General features: G+C 47.4%; 1 protein-coding gene across 1 annotated transcript in view; it reads right to left on the bottom strand.

Moving 5' to 3' along the window:
* The window catches only part of LOC144113479 (uncharacterized), a 156,367-nt gene extending 144,387 nt beyond the window's left edge, over nucleotides 1-11,980 (bottom strand). Inside the window, 2 exon segments of the mRNA XM_077646569.1 lie at nucleotides 9,322-9,391; nucleotides 11,719-11,980. Coding sequence (XP_077502695.1) covers nucleotides 9,322-9,346 — 25 coding nt within the window. The 5' untranslated portion in view covers nucleotides 9,347-9,391; nucleotides 11,719-11,980.
* Between the last annotated feature and the right edge of the window lie 5,520 nt (nucleotides 11,981-17,500).

Raw genomic sequence — 17,500 nt, 5'->3', positions numbered from 1 at the left:
CATGAATCGGCAGTCGCTCTGTCAGCCAGCACTTTATGGGTATCTATGGGGGCTCTTTGTAAAGTCCGCGCTCCGTTTCACCGTGGTAAAGGGCGCGCTCTACTCTGAGTGTGCGGGCCACGCGCCTCGTGGCCCGGTCCAAGCGAAGACGCGCCCTTTGTGGCTTCAGCGTTCGCGTTCTCGCAAGGAGCAGCAAACGCGGGAGAGGACGCTGCAACCGGCCAAGAGTTACACCGCGCCGCTCTACACCCTTGAGGAGCGTTCGTTCAGTGCGATAGTTTATTGCCCTTGTTTTAGTGGCCTTGTGCCACAAAGCGGCAATGCTTCGCATTGTACTCTCAAGGGTAGCTTAAGCGCCGTCCAAATTTTCTTCTTCAGTATATCGCAAAATCCAGCTGCGCTTAAAAAAATGGATGCTTTGGTTCCCGAGCAAAGTGTCCAAAAGCATTTCGTTTCATAATAACGAATCATGAAAGAAAATTATTCTGAAAAAGAAATGGTTCTGGATACGGTCTTCTTTTCGGCATCGTGGCTGGCAGTGATGTGGAAATCGGGCAATCTTGAAACCGCCAGGTGCAGTGTTCGGGCCGCCATTATCTTTAAAATCATGCGGTGCAGATTTTAGCACGTTCAGAGCTCTATAGTAGCCCATGAGGTGCGTAACGGCGCCTCTTGGTGTGATGCAGTGTCTGATATTACGACTGTTCACATCCCAAGAACTCTGTACTCACTCGGTTGATAGCTACTGAATGTGGTCTTCTACGTAGCGCACGAAAAGAATTTTTTTCCCAGCCGTTCATCAAATACAGCAAATGGTAAAACGCGTAGACCGGGATACGAGGTGAAAATCCCAACTGGTACAACTGATTTATGAAACAAACTCACAGGCTGTAGCCAGTTGATATCTAGCTGGTTCTGAACCGGTTCCAGCTGGACTGAACTGAGAATTTGTGCTATAAACCAGTTTGACTACTTGGCATTTTAGCCTGGCTTCCCACTGTAAAGCATGAAAGCACACACAAACTAAAAGGTCATAACTCAAGCATTTGCACTTTCGAATTGCCTTTCGCTGCTGTTCTGCGCTCGAAATACAAGGGGTGGAACATCTGGGGAGGTACTCCGGATTTTGTTCTCATCGCGTTCTTACTGTCTGGACATCGAGTTTCCACCTTAAAGAGGCGTAAATACATTGAAGAAGTTTGGCCCACGGAAAAATTGTGCATAATTTGTAAAAAATAACGGGGGCCATTAACGGGGCACGACTGTGCCTTAACCATCAGTCAATTTTTTCAATACCGCATGCAGAGTAGCATGTTATTATATTCTTACTGATTTACTGTTTATTTCATTATAGGAAAAAAGGCGCACTTGTGTTTCCATCTGCCAAGTGCGAAGTCAGACTACTTCTTTAGGCTCGATGGCATACCCATTCAGCGCACTGGGCCCTGCACGGGTGAACCCCGTACTGTTGGACGTGCGGGAATCCCCAGTAACCCTGTCAGTTTTCAGAACTATAGCAAGGCGGGCGAGTTGGTGATACATATTTGAAAAATTACAGCGCGGAAAACGGGGACTTCAAGGGTGAAAAACACAGGACAAGCGCTGACTCTCAACTAAAGTTTAATCACAGCAAACAGGCAAATATAAGCGAACAGGCAACAACCAAACATTAAAACCAGAAGGCACGTGCACTATGTTGGGTTAAGATAGGCGACCTCACTGTCACGCAGGAGCAGGGGTGGATTTTTCAGAAGGATGCTCCTCCCACTAAACGTCTGCAGCGATCAGCGATGAAAGGGACAGTGCCTCTTGCTTTCACGGGAAAGGAGTGCAGGTTCAGTGGCAACATGGACTGGCCCGATGCGCAGAAGCGAGCTTCCGAGACGTCGTCACACGCGAAGAAAAAATCCTATGAATACGCCCCGCGTGCGTCTCTGGCATTAAAAAAAAAAAAAAGGCGCGCTTAAGTTTTCGTGCAAGGGGTGAACAGACGGTAGGCGGGTGTTTTCTATTTAGAGCGGCGAGAGAAACGACGGGACGAAAAGCCGAATGTGCTTCTTTCACAGGGTTCGCACAGTTTCCAGGACAGCGCCGCTGAATGGGAATAAAAGGCTCGCCGCATGAGACTTTCGCGCTGTAAGCAATCGCCTGCAGAGGCACGAGTGATCATAGAGAGAAAAAGCAGGTTTTATCAGCACCCTAACTGCTGGGCGTGCCAGAAGACCCCTTGCAGTGAGCGCAGAGTTAGCTTCTCTCTGTTCAGGGCGTCAAAGGACGGCACACTGGGTGTCGTCAGAGTTTACTGAGAGCTCAGTGGAAATGCGTGAAATATCAACCATAGTTCGCTGACCTGTTGCTTCATGGAAAGGAATAGCTGCGCTGAAAGCGCGATGACTGGAGAGACCTTGTTGTTTTTTTTATTCGCGGCTTTGAAATCGCGCAGATGTTTTTGCTCTGCCCAACTCATCTTCACTTTTACTGCGGCGCGCATCGCGTGCAGCTGAATTCTTTTGAATCCTACTCGCGAATCAAGACTAATCCACCAGCGCCTGCAGCAAAGTATACGAAAATGCATTTCAGCAACCAACTGCATAAGCGGTGCTCGAATGTAAGTATAGAATCCATGCCTTCAAAAGTAGAGGAATGAAATTCCTTGGCGTACGATGCCACATTCCCATGGAGCTTCACGACACAACACAAAGGTGCTTCACTTAGGAAGGCAAGAGATACAGTCTGAGTACCTGTTATTTGGTCCTGATGAATGCAAACAAGACATCAACCTTCTCATTAATGACTTCAACCTACTCACGAAGTTTATTATAAAGAAGCGAGACTGACTATGTTGGTGTATTAATGTGGGGAAAGATTCACGAACAGCAGTATTGACGAAAATGCTTGAGGACTACTGCACAAGTCGCCCCACTTAATGTGAGCCAAGAGTTTTAAACAAATGGAGAATATGACATGTGTGAAGATAAAGCAGTACATTTGGCAGTCACTATATAGCGAGCAGCAACTAGTCTTACTAGAATTTCAGTTCGAGAGTTTTAGTAACTCTCGCAAGAGTAATTGCTGTAGCGTGTGCAATGCTGCGAAAGCTTTTCCCGCGCTCGAAGTAAAGAGCACGGAATCCGAGAACGTCACGGCAGCTTCCCGCCTAGCAGCGCCCTCCCAGGCATCTGTCGACAGGGCGTGTCCAAATTGGCGCGGCCGCTATCAGCGCGCGCCAGGGTCCGCATTTTTGTGTTCTTCTGGGGCTTCGCATGACTTCTTCATAGAGTGCTAAAGAGAACCAACTTTTCGTAAAGTTTGCCATTTGTAGGTCATTTTAACGCCAACCAAATATAAAACTGCAGATTTCTGCTTACCTGGGACTGATTAAAAGTTCATTCGTGTTAGTTAATTACTGACTGTATAAAGCATACTCCTACTTGCTCCAAGCGACTACCAACGACTTTCATAACGGCAACGTGTGCCGATTATGCTTCAAGCCTGGTTCATGTTACGAGATGCTTCTATTGTACCAAGAATCCGCGGTGGATCGGTGGTTGGCGCTCGGCTGCTGACCCTAAAGACGCGGGCTCGATCCCGGCCGCGGCTGTCGAATTTCGATGGAGGCGGAATTCTTGAGGCCCGTGAACTGTGCGATGTCAGTGCACGTTAAAGAACCCCAGGTGGTCGAAATTTCCGGAACCCTACACTACGGCGTCTCTCATAGCCTGAGTCGCTTTGGGACGTTAAACCCACATAAACCTAAACCTAAATCCCAACACTAAACTTAAATTGTACCGCTTGGCTTTCTTTATGTACGGCAGGTCGTACGACTTCTTTATAGCAGCAGAGGGGCTTACAGGCGACACGCATGAACTTTGCTCGTTCACACGCACACTAGCGACTGTGAAGGCAGGCGTTCTGCCATTGAATAGGAATCGCGCAGTTCCTATGGGGAAGCTAGACTATATGCCCTCTCAGCGAACGCTTCGGCAAGGAGATTCACAGTCAGGTTGGCAGGTAGCGGGCTCATCTCTTGTGGTGGGGCAAAGTCTCGAAGAAAAAACAGACGCAGAGCGCCTCCGAAGAGTTCCTTTACAAAGCGCTCGGAGCTGCACTTGCTGTAAGCATTGCAGTCGCCGTGCGCTGTCTATTTAGTGACGCAGGGACAGCGCAAGCTGAGTTACCTCTGCTGTAAATAAGAACTGAGTTCGAGAAAGGATGCCACGGCCCGGTCCTCGGCTTCTTTACCTTTTCAGTCGAAAAAGTACCGAACAGGATATTTCCATTCGTCTTCCCTTGCTTTCCTTCACTAAAGGGCGCATTTCTTGGAATGCTACCTTTCAATGACGCAGCGACGACCAAAGGCGCCGTGTAGCTACGGGAATGAGGTAAACACTACAGCATGAGAGCGAAAACAAGTACTCCTGTATCAACACAATCGGTGCCAGACGAACCGAGACGCGTGCCTCTGTTGCGCCGTGTTGAACGATTCCAACTATCCATCCCTGAGTGCTTCCTAATGTCGCAAAATTTAGTTATGCTTTGCTTCCGCCGCTTAGTTTCGCAAGTGTACCTTCACGAGCGTTATCTCGGAATGGTTACCCCATTTGAAACGACACGCAGGCAGCACTCTCGTGACGGTGTTTTGTCTCGTTCATGTTCATATTCATGATATCGAGGTTTAATGAGACAACCGGTAGTTTTCAGTCGTCGTTTCGTCATTTCGGGTTAATTTGCCCATCACTTTAAGATGGACTACAAGTGAATCAACTTAACGAAACAGATATTTCCAATAAACGATGCTAGGAATATCCATTGTTCATGCTTCCGCCCACGGCAGTAATTGGCGACTTTCAAGACCTGAGGGGCCACCTAGCTCAGTTTATCTATTATGGCGGCGCTACGGAGGACTGTTTCTTGCCACAGGCTGAGTAAAACAGTTCTAGTTTTAAAAGTTCGAGATAACCTCGCGCCTGTTTGTGGATTATGGCGACCGTGTGTGCAACAGGCCTTTCCCTGCTGGGCTATGTAAAAGGACTAAACGAGATAAAAGGAAGAAATCGCTGTCTGGCCTGTGGGAGCTGTGATTGGTGGACGTGCACTTTGGCGAGATACAGAAATCGATAACGTCGAAGTTGGAAACTTGTAAAACGTGTAAGTGAGATAACTAGAAGCGCATTTTTCCCCACACTTAGCGCCACATGTAAGCAAGACTCAGCGACGCGTGTGTAAAGGTGGAAAGCGAGAATAATATCATATCGCCGTCCCGGAGTGCTATCCTCTCACAACAACAGCGCCTTGCGCTCTCTGTTTGTTCGTAAGCAGTGGATGGAAGGCACGTAATCATTGCGTGGACGCTGTGATGCAATCTTTTTGCTCAATTCTCTTCCATTCTTACCATCTGCCCGTCTGAGGGCATGTGTTTCCAGTCAAAGCGAATGCATGAGACAATAACTAAGTGCGAAAAGAATTACAACGAAACGAAGTTCGAGTAAATTATTATATTGGCCTGCCTCCCTTCTCTAGATAACAAATCGCCACACCTACACGCCGTTATAAGGCCTGCCACTGCAGGGACATTGATGCACACAACTCCTCACGATTCCGTTAGAAGCGTGTGCTCAGCGATGGTTGCTAACAAATAGCGCCTCGTATTTACATTGGTCCACGCAAGCCATCTCTTTAGAAATAGATGCTCAATGCCTGGTAAGAACTCCTCTGTCACGATTCTGCAAGCGCTCCACTACTCAGCGTGCGAACTTCCTGTCCGCATGCTCTCTCGTTATTGCTGGCACGACAAAATTCGCGCGGTGACACTTATCCCCTCTTCTACCCTGTCAGCATGCAAACGTCCACGTAGCAGGGCTCCCAATACATATTTTTACAGGCAAACTCCCACTCTAATGTCTGAGTGTGCCGGCGAACACACGCAACCGAGTGGTTACGGTTGCGTGTGTTCGGCTGCTCGTTACGGTGCTCGACTGCTGACCCGCAAGACGCGGTTCCGATTACGGCCGCGGAGGTCGCATTTCAATGGAGAAGAAATGCTATAGAGACTCGAGTTCTGTGCGATGTGAGTGCACTTTAAAGAATCCCAGGCGGTCGAAATTATCCGGAGTGCTCCTCCACGGCGTCCCTCATAGCCTTGAGTCACTTTGGCACGTTAACCCCAATAAAACTAACCGCACCTTCTTATAAACTAGTTCACGGCGCCTCCGCAGCGTGGCGTTGATCTCGTAAAAATCACTAATGAATATTTTATTATCATTTGATTTCCTCATAATTAGCCTCACAATTCTCGGGAGCAAGTTTTAGTGCATGGGCCAGTACGGTTTAACGCTTAATGGCCGCTTTCGACTCCGTTTTTGTTTGATACATAACTTCACCAGCGAAAGCACGAGACACCAGGAAAAGAAGAACACAGGACAACGCTGGACCAGCGTTGTCCTGCATTCTTCTTCTTCTACTGGTGTCTCGTGCTTTCGCTGGTGAAGTTACGTCTGAAATACACCAACTAGCCCACATGGTTACCTTGTTTGTTTAATACACAGGATGAAAGCTGTGAAAAAATGACTGCGTCATACGTTTTGTCTTGTAATGAAAAAAAGAACTGCACTCTAGAATTCAATCCCGGCGGAATACCCAACGATAATCGCGAAGGAACTCGACGTCCCTGAAATGACGACAAGCACCATTAACGTTCCTATCAGTAAATTCCTCTCCACGCAAAAGAACAGCAAAATCCACGCTTCGCTGAGAGAGGGTTGAGGTAGTAGTTCTGAATACCCCTAGGAATTTAGGAATGCTATTATTCTACAAAATAATATAAGAAATGTCTTTAAATTGCAAACAGTTTCTATTTTTTTCTCCTAAATGACGTCAGAAGCGTTTAGCGCTTTACAAGACAGAAAAAAAAATGTCACAACTTCTCGAACTTAAAGAAACGAAAGCATAAAGGAGCGTTTGTTAAGCGTAGCTGTTTATTTTGCCGGTTTTTTTTTATTTCATTAGGAAAAATTTACTGTCATTCCTCGCGATTTCTTCAATCCTCAAGTATGCCATTTAGCAGGTGAAAAAATTTATGTTCACAACAAAGACAGCCAACACGTGGCCTCGTGTCGCATCACCGAAAATTGAAAACAACATGGAAAATGACTCGCCTGACTTCGCGACAAGCTGGGAAGAGTGCAGCTGATCTGTTCGTGGCGCGGGACAGGGCATGCCGACAAGCGTATACGTCGTCAACTCTCTCCGTCTCTATTTTTGGCAATCAAGTTCTATAAACAGCTGAAATATCGAACGATCGGAAAGGAACAAACGCTGCACAGTAAGCAAAAAACATTCAATACCCTGTACCGAGCTTGTTCTCAAGAATGGACCAATACGACACGTATACATTTAGCTTTCGTGCGCGTGAATCTATTAGTTGGAGCGCCTCCTGTTGCGAAACGTGAAGAAAACGTTTTGTTAACACTTCGCCCACTACGGCGGATTCGGGTTAAAGTCGAATGCGGCCGCTTCAGCAAAGGCTCCCAATCACCAGATCTGAAGCCACTGAGTCATATAATTTTAGGCCAATACAATTGGCTTAAAATAAACTTCATTAAGAAGCTCGCGTTTACTTGATTCTTGAGTTCTGCACAAAGTTTGTGAAGCCGCCATGCCAGTAAACTTCAGTGATTATAGGCGTGCGCTAGGCGGAAGTGCGGCGTGAGAGAAGGAGTCGTGACGTCTGCGGCAGAAATTTAGCGGGGCTGAAATTTGGAAATAGTGGCACTCAGCCAGGTAAAAATGTTAACCCCTCCCTTCTCCTCTTTCTCTACTACAGAGCCCTGCACACGCCTACGCTACCAGGCCAGTCAGTTGCGAACTGCCCCGAAAGTTGAGAATATTGAGAGCAACATGTGACGCCTTTCGTCATTGTGAAAAAGGCCAGCGGGATGTACAGCATGTCGTACCTATGAGACGTGCTGCCAGTGAATTAAGTCGTGCAGACATCTCAGACGCGTGAATATTAAAAGAACCGCAAAAAGTTTCATGTATCGGGGCATTTCTTAATGGCGTTCATTTTCGCTTTCGGGATTCGCAAATAAGTTCGCTTGGCTCCGTCTTTCAAAAAGCGTTCAAATGCGCGAACAATTTTACAGACTCGCAACAATGTTTTCAGAGGTAGCGCAAATTCTTAACGACCTTCATTTCTACTTTTTCACGACTAGAGTCGCCTTTCTTGGTCCTTGAAAAATATGGTACAAAACAAAATTATGTCCACCAATACCGATCTCTGGTATTTTCGTCTAGAGATGATAATCGATCAAATGTGTTTTTCTCTGCGTAGGTCTAGATTTCTTTCACTGTTACCCATGAATTATGACCCTCTAGATAAAGTAGATTAGCCTTCTGCATCGCGTAAAGTGGCCTACAAAGCATATTAAACTTGGCACATGGTTGCCAATTAGCATATCAGATACCTACTACACAAGACAACTTGGGCCATCCTTAGATGGGACGCGCCTGATTCGTGCGCCATCATGCCCTCGAGGACAAACATGATCCTGTGCAATGTGTGGAGACTTTTTTTGAGGTCTGCGTCAGCAGCCTACCTACAGATGCAACCGAGCTACGCGCGTGACAACTTGACGAAGACATCGTGGCAGGCGCGAGCTAACTTTATTAGGAAGTTTGTGCTGCACTCTTTTGTACACTAGTTGATCATTATCACTGGATCATCTATCAAAGGTCCAAAATTCGCCTTGACATATTTAAAATTGCTCGGTCCTGCTGATATTTCGACTGAACCTGCGTGGAAAACGCACTCACTGTGCTATCGCGTCTTCTGCAGCGAAGCTGAATTCGTGGGGGAAAAAAAATAATAACCTTGTAAATGAGCACAACCGATTTTGACCTCCTCCAGAAAATTTGCGAGCAACAATCGAAACAACCACAAAAATACAACATTTCATTCATTCCCAAATGCCTAGAACGTATACGTGAATCACATGCGACAGGAAATGACGTTAGTCAATAGTGGAGAGCGGATCAGCTAGCGCGGCTTACCACCAGCAGCGTGCAGTCACTTATCACGCGAATACTTGCACTTTCGGTGCACACGCCGACATCACAAGGGCAGAGTTTCGCTAACTCTGCATTTGTGACACCGCAGTGACCGAACCGACACGCGCTAACGAGTAGGAGGAAGCCGTTGTGCCACAATTCCTTTCAAACAAACAAAGCACGTTTCAAAGACATCCTACGGGGTTGCCACCCACGATGCAGCATTTCTCTGAAGCCAGCACAGAAGAAGAATAATTCGTATGGCGAAATCCTTACCTCCAACGTCCTTCCTTGCGAACATGTTGATGGCTATGCAGTTTCCAGCTTTTCCATGTTTCTCCAATCTCTGCGAAAAAGCAGTAGGTTAAGTGCCAGCATGCATAGACAGGGAAAACAAAAGCAGTAAGGGCCGTTCCGTACAGAGGGAAAGAATAGTCGGCCTTTATTTGCCAGGATTTTGCTCAACACGTTCGGCCACGAATAGGTAATAACTAACGAAGAATTTACTAATAATTAAGCTACTTTTCATTTTTGTCTATTCTCACTGTATCCGCACTGATATACGAATATCTACGCTTCCTTTGAGCTGCCAGCACTGTCAAGGCACCGATGTTTGCAGCTATTATTCGCGACATTATTTGTCAGCCACTGCCCGCTCCTGCTTCTCTCTGTGCTTCACGGTTTCGCGGCGTTCATATTCCGACAAAAAGTACACCCCGCATACAAAAGACTGAAATACACTCTAGCATTACACGCCAACGAACACACTGTCACTTGGCTGGGCACTACTATTTTCCTATACGATTTTCCTTTCGAAATCGCCACGGCGGGTTCCAGTGCGGTCTTTGGTTTAAGTCATGGTAAAAACGTTGATACCACTCTACAAGGGTTTTTATCCACAAGGGATCTACAAGAAAATTTCGCCGGTTGTTATGCTTGTGGGACATTTGAGACACGAGTCGAAAATCAGACAGCTGGGGTTATGCTTTTTATTGGCAGACACAGCGCATACACAGTGCGCTATTAGTACGAATCAGCCACCCACGCAGAAATTTAATAGTTTCTTCGACGTTGACAAATAGATTGTTAACTTTTGTTTATATGGTGTTCACTGCTAACCCGAAGCTTTACTCCTCGTTCCGCATTACAATGGACTAAAAGGCAACGTTTCGTATATGCCTTGGCACTAAATAATTGCACGTTTGGCCGGGCACATAGCGGGTTAAAGTCGTATCCTCCGATCGTATGCGATCACCAGCGCTATCGGAGTAACCCTTGAGGGAATTTAGATTGCGGAGCTATTCTTAACTTTGGCATTTTTCTCACAGCGCAGTGCATAACAGGGCTACCTGAGCCCACTTTATCGCTTTCTCAACTCAATATGTAAATGAAAATGTGGAAATTTTCCAGTCACTTGAACACAGTGGCTCCGGATCCATTTATAAAGCAAGAACACAAATCTGCGAGCTTAGGCGTATTTCTAGTGCTGCCCACAGCTAAAAGGTAGGAAAGTATAGTGGTTTGCTTATTCCTAACTGTTTATTTCATGACTAAGAGTAGAGAAGACAGATTCATGAATTCATGCGAAAAAAAAAACGCGACTAAAGATTATGCAGCTAACTATGTTCATGCGAGGTCGCCTACTGGCATCGAAACCTACTCTCCGAGAAAATGTGATTTATCGAAATAGGGTTAGCGACAACAACTTTTGCATCGTCTTCAAATCACAGGAAAGCACCTCCATCGGCCCAGCTGAAACGCTTGCTTCTCTGCCCACAACGCTTAGAACCGGAAGTTGGCTGCCATCCCATGCTAAACATTTGTAAGATGGTCAGCTAATAAAAAGAAAAAGAAAATGTTGCCTTCTCGTGTCTTGTTTTCTTTCTCTCTCCAACATAGTTGTTTGCACGGGCAGTTCAACAAAATAATTACAAGGAATGAGTCCCTTGTTCGTAGACAACTTTCCGCCACTGACACAGTTGTGGACGCAAAAAATTAAACAATCGAAAACAATCATCCACGCTGAACGAGTGTTAGCGTCGCATTAAAAGCAGTTATGCTTAGCCTCTTTTTTTTCGTCGCAATTTCTGTTATAAGCAATCACGCTACATTCCGTAAGAGAAAGGTAAAAAGCTTTATCTTAGCATTGTGGGCTGTGCTAGCCTTCCGAAGCATGCAAGAAAGCGTTATATACACAGAAGAATAAGTCGTCATAGATATCTTCACAACAAAATCTCAGTAAAATATGTAAATCAAAGCTGGATACATGACACGAATGGCGACAAACGCGTTAGAGTGTACAGCCACGGCCGATATAATCTTGCACGTCCAATCAGAAGCGATTGCAGAGGAATATGCAAGCCCACGTCTAGGCGTAAAAGGAAGGGCATTGAGCTGGCTGCAACGAAAGTTGACAGGACAGGACAGAATGCTCAAATATTTCATCAGCAGTATACGAGGCAGATGGCTTGAAATTGATATTTGCGAAAAATCAGATGCAGGATTTACTTTTTTCCAGCACTGTTCCACATCATGGCAGGCGAATGCAACAGCCAGGCACCTTGAGGACGGCACATAGGGCAGTTTAAGATTCTTCTAATGAGCAGCTAAATGGTGTGATCCCTTCGTTCACAACAAGAAAAGATATAAAAAAAAAGAAGAAAGGGTGCTCACCTCTGGTTGTCCAGGTACGCAGAACGTGCCGTGTAACAGGTACAGAAGTTGTAGGCAACTGCGCTGCCTATAGGTTAAGCATGGCTGCCCGCTGAGGAGCGCGTCCTACACAACCAGGGAACTTTCGGCGAGCCGCAGCCCGTCCCGCGTGTTTCCTGCCGAGCGCAGATTTCAACGCGTCGCGTGCGTGCCCTGGCGCTGGTTCCGAGCGATCCGAGTTCCGTGAACTTGCTGCAAATCGAAGCACCGCCGCCACCGCTCTGAAGGCAAACAACGTTGAGGGCTTTTTTTTTTCTCTTTATTTTACGCCTTCTCTCTCCTCTTCGCCCACCCTTCCGTTTGTTTGTAATTGTCTTTTTGTTTGTTAGCTTCTGGTCGTCGTCACCTTTGCACTGCGCATGCTCTTGGAACAGCCAAAAAGGTGCTAATTTTAAAACCCGCCGCCAGTTCCGCCGAGCAAGCAGTATAAATAGCAGCCGGCGAGCTCGCGATGTCTGGAACCTCGTAAAGGCAGCCGGCGAAGGTCCCCTCCGGAGCCCGCAATTCGCGTCCACCTTAGCCGATTCCCGAGGCTCTTCCTAAAGGCCGCGTCTTCCGACGCGGCGCCCACTGGCGACCGCTGCCGGCTTCTGACGCCTCGCGCTCCTGACGTCAAGCGGCCGGCCCACGCCTCGCCCCACCGTGCGTCGGCTAGACGTCCGTGGTGCCCGTGCAGACTGGGTCGAGGGCCGACAAGGGGTCCCATGTTACGACTGGCGAAGGGCCACGACGCAACCGCGTGAACCATCTGCCTGGCTATTATTCATACCAAGGGCAAGGAGGGCTGGCGTGCCGTGTACTTCTCAATTCGTAGGCCTGTCTTCTCTCCCGTCGAAAAAGTTTCAATTTCAAGATTTATTTCCAAATAAATGTAGCTGAATATTTTTAAGGTAGTGGTCAGGAGCGAGGGGGCGGCCGTCCTCTCCCCTCCCCCCCCCCCCCCCCCGGCTCACCCCGGGCGAGAAGTTTTCAATTGAAGAACCAAGCAGACCCGCCTTAATTTGCGAATAATGTTCTTAAACTGCATTGTGCATGAAGGCCTACCCCCCCCCCCCCCCCCCCCTAGAAGTTACCTATACATCTGCTCCATATGGTCACCAACGAGGCCACACCTCTTCCCTGATGTTTTGCATTGCTTTCTCTTGCATCTAGCCAGCATGTAACTGTTTGAAAACATGCTCTGCTAGCGCATGAAATGCAGTTTTCTTTTTATTCCTTCATTTGTAGTGCGATTCTCGGAAGCTCTATAGCTAGATCAGCTATAGACAAACTTCGTTGGCATCCTGGTAATAGTATGCTAAGGAGTCATTAAGCAGGAATAAAACATCAGACGTAACAGCTCGCATTTTTCTCACGCTGCTCAGATTATTTCTACCCGGGTTCTTATTCTGATGCTTCAATCTTACCAGCTTGTCTCGCCTGCGGCGTTAGAAGCTATATAGCAGCCCTTACCTGAATGAAAACTGATTCATTCATTACAGTTTTCACTGTTGGTATTGAGTTCACTGCTGGTATTGAGTTCTCCGGTTAGTCAGTGTCTTCGCGGGAGTTTGTAGGGAATTCTCGGGAAAATATATCCTGTTTAGTCGGGGTTAGGAATATATTCCGGGAAAAGTTAAGTATGGGCAGAAAACCATGAACGTGTTCATATGGACTCTCAGAGCTTTCGCCCTCCCAGTGGCGACGAAAAAGAGGCAGTAACAGCTCTGTTGGTCTCCTCTCTCTAACCCCCCCTACCTCTTTTTCGTTGATAGTTGCGCCCACTGTCAGAAAAGTGTTGTAGAGACCGCCCAACTGTGGCCCATCCGTATGGACCACACTCACCTTGACGACATCCTGTCTGGGCAGCAGGATGAAGGGAAGTTTTCGGATCAGGCGTATTCAAGATCGACGCTCTTTACCATTTAGGAAGTCCTTCAAGCAGATACAGCTGTAAGGAAACTATGGGGTGCGGGTAGCTACAGTAATGCAGCGAAACACGTTGATCTCAGTGTAAAGATCAATACAGCGGTTGTGAGTGTGTCCATACGAAAAGAAAAATTCTCAACACACACTGATGAGCCGCTCCTTTCTTGAGGGTTAACACTTTGCCGTCCGCAGGACATTTCCAGAAAAAGTTATTCAATTGCTTCATCCAGCGCAGAGCAGTGGGTCTTGGCTTTGTTCCGATTGCGCCTTCTGCTCATAAGTGGAAATGGGGATGCCAGGTAACGGTGCAAAGACCTCAAGGTATTCTTTTTTCAGATTCCTTCCCTTTTGTCTAGGAAAAGGTAAAATCATTTCGCTTTGTTGATACTTTATCGCGCTGATACAGCAATTACGCGCTTGTCCTGCTGTGACATCGCGAGAGCATACGAGTTCACTTCGTTTTATTACTCGACCCTCTCGGGGGAACAGAGCACACAGTCAAGTTCATGTGTCGCACACCACTTCTCTTAACATTAGGAGTCGCATGTATGGCAGACACTCGATGACGTACACAACTGCGCGCAATTGATCGCAAGGTCTCGATTTTAACGCGACAGCGTTAAGGACCTCGTGTCACAGAAACGCCGGCGTCGGCGTCGCCGTCGTTAGCCGTGAGCGAAAAATCCAAGAAAAGTCCCCAGAGAAGCAACCTACCTGGCAGGTGGCCCACCTAGGTCACGTGGCCTTGTGACGTCATCATAACTAGCCCACCGGATTGTGAGCAGCGTGGCAGGTAACAATCAAGTTGCTGACTGGTCGCGAGAAGTTGCTCGGGAAAAGCAACCTGGGTCTCACAAGCAGCACTGATGGCAGCACCTGCTATCGCAGGGCAGTGGCGCATGGCTTAACGGCTGCTCCACTGCGCCAGGAGTGGTATGATGACTCCTAGTGATCCGTGAATGCAAAGTAGAGTATGAGCAATTCCGCATGCATAGGCATTAAACCAGTAACGCTATCGCTTCATACCCTCAAGGTTGGGCTTAAGTGTCCCCTCCAGTTTTCACACCGAGCGTTGCAATTATTGCGAGCTCAATTCTATAAGCTCAAAATGACACGTATCGTTTATGTGATATGAATGCTGTACATAACGCGAATGAACGTCGTTGTTTGCCACTTGTCTTAAGCTCACCTCTTCACAGTGCTGATCAGGTGGGGCAGGCGGGCGCTGCCCATGTACAGAAACAAGAACTCATGCAGTCCCCCAACGAGCCTGATGAACCGGGGTAGAATAATTCTGCTGCGAAGCCCACTGCTCGCTTGGTGACCGTTACCATGGGTTGATGTCGTCCGGCTGTCGCTGCTTGGAATAAATCTGTGGCTGCAGCTATAGCCTCTCATTTTACTTCGCATTGATAGCGAAAAAACGCGCTGCGCCACGAATGAACGGCACAGTCACAGGGCCGCCTGCCATAAAATGAAATAAACGAATTCCTGTATACGAAGCGCACAGCGATAACGCGGCGAAAGCCGAGAATGCAATCGACGGCGGCTCTAGTTTCTTGGCACTATGTGCGCTCCCATGCAACGGCGTCGTGAATTGCGCCACAACTTTCCGCGGCGAAAATGGGCTTTTCGCTCGGGTTGTATAAATTATGGACACGATGTGCTTGTTTTCTCGAGCCGCAAAACAAAGGAAGCCGTGAACTTTGCCGCGGCGCGCCTCAGCAGTTAATGAGAACATAACAAAAGAGCACAGTTGGGCCGGCTTTTGTTGATGGCTCAGGCGCGGTATAGCTAGCCACGGAAAACACAAAGGATGAGCAAACAAAAAGGACTTCGCGTACGCCGGCTCAAACTATATTATGTTATTAGCGTTGTGGAATGCTGTTATTCGTACGGCTCCTTCTATACTGAATCATGAGCTATTTACGCAATGGGGACACCAGAGACGTACTAGAAAACAGTAGTGAGTGAGACGAGCTGCACTCATGTTGTCTTCTATTTCACCTGCCGTCCCTCACGTTAGCTATTATTACCGTGTGTATTAACGCTATAGTGTTACGACTCCCGTTATTCAGAAAATCCGGCGTCGACGTCGTCGGTGTTGGCGTCGTAGGCGTTGCGAGGGAAAAATCTCCGGAGACGAAAGTTAGGTGGGTCACGTAGGTAGCGGGACCTTGTGACGCCATCACAACCTGCCCATCGGATTGCGAACAGACTGACCACAGTGGCCGGTGGTAGCCAAATTTGTTTTGAGTTTGTTTGTTTGTTTGTTTGTTTGTTTGTTTGTTTGTTTGTTTGTTTGTTTGAGTTTATTTCCACAGGCAATGAGATACATGGTTGTGGGGGATACAAGGGCGGAGAGAAGGATTATTAATAGACGAGTTAAAACAAAGGCGAAACAACAAACCCAAAAAGATACAATTCAACAGTAAGAAAGAAAAAAGAAAGAAAAGAAAAGGAAGTACGCCGTACACAGCTTATTACAGTACACAGTCATGAGCACAAAAATATTTCAAACAGGTTACTTACAGAACAAGTGAGCACATCGATGTTACATTGAGTAAGGTCATTTGTTGACCATAATTAGTTCGCGGACGAGGAACACACCAAGTCTCCGGAGCTCGAGTAGTGTAGGGGGCTATGCGTTTTGTGAGATTAGCGAGAGAGCAAAGGTTACCCATTCTATATTCTTCCTGTCTTTTCGGTAGGACAAAACCAGGCGGTGATTCAATAAGGCGGGAAGTGTCAGGGTTCTAAGAACACGGAAAAGGGGAGCAGAATGAAAGTCGTGAGGCTTATTGCATATGAACCGATTCTTTTTTAATGATTGGTCGCGAGAGATTGCTCAGTAAGAGCAACCTGAGTCGCACAATCCTGACTGGTGCCATCACCTGCCACCGCAGGGCAGTGGCTCATCGTTTAACCAACCGCTGCACCACTGCAGTAGGATGAGGAATCCCAGGGATGTATGAGTGTAAAGTCGAGAATGACCAATTTCGCATGTATGGGTATCCACCCATTAACGCTGTGGCGTCATACCGTTAGGGCGGAGCCTAAGTGTCCCCTGCAATTCTAGAGCGTCATAATAGAGCCCAAACGCACTAGACTAATACAGATACCTTGACGTAAAATATACCTAAAGAAATGCCTTACATCTACTGCATGGCCTGGAAAGCATATACAATCCAAATGGCGTTGAAGTCAACCTCTAATGCGCATTACGTCCCGTCGAAGCTTTTCACATTTAATTTATTTACTCTCGGGGCCGATCGGCGTTACAGAGAGGAGTGGGTGCCTAACAAAAATACATGTGTAATAGGCAGATTAATTAAGACGATTATACACAGCGGACTTGAAGGCGTCGGGTGCAGTGATGGACACGACGAAGGTGGTTCCAGACCGTGCCAGTCTTTGGAGAAAATTAATCGGGATAAAGACGAGTCCTGCGGCTTGGTACGCCAATTTTGAAACGGCGGTCCATGCGGGACGAAAAGTATGCAGGAATAAGAAAAAATCGGCGGTGGTTTAGCTCTGGCTAAACCTGGAGTGACGCGATAGCTACAGCTGGCCGAGTGGAACTTGGTCACGGGACCAACCATGTGACGAACCACGTGATCAGCCGCCGGCAGCTGCTCCGCACCACGTGACAGTGTGGCGACGCAGCCACAGGGTGGCGGCGCCGCCACGCTGAAGGCTCGAAATGCTACCGTAATGTAGCTATCGCTACAAAAGGAAGCTAAATGGCAAGTGAACCCAATTTTCGGCGAAGAAGCAAGCGTCGCCCTGACGAAATGCCCAGACAAAGGCTAAACGCAGGCCCCGCTTGAGGCGG

The sequence above is a fragment of the Amblyomma americanum genome, chromosome 1 (assembly GCF_052857255.1).
Source record: "Amblyomma americanum isolate KBUSLIRL-KWMA chromosome 1, ASM5285725v1, whole genome shotgun sequence".
NCBI classification, from domain to species: Eukaryota; Metazoa; Arthropoda; class Arachnida; order Ixodida; family Ixodidae; genus Amblyomma; species Amblyomma americanum.
The sequence above is the reverse complement of the archived record's forward strand: the minus strand, read 5'-3'. Positions and strand labels throughout refer to the sequence as shown.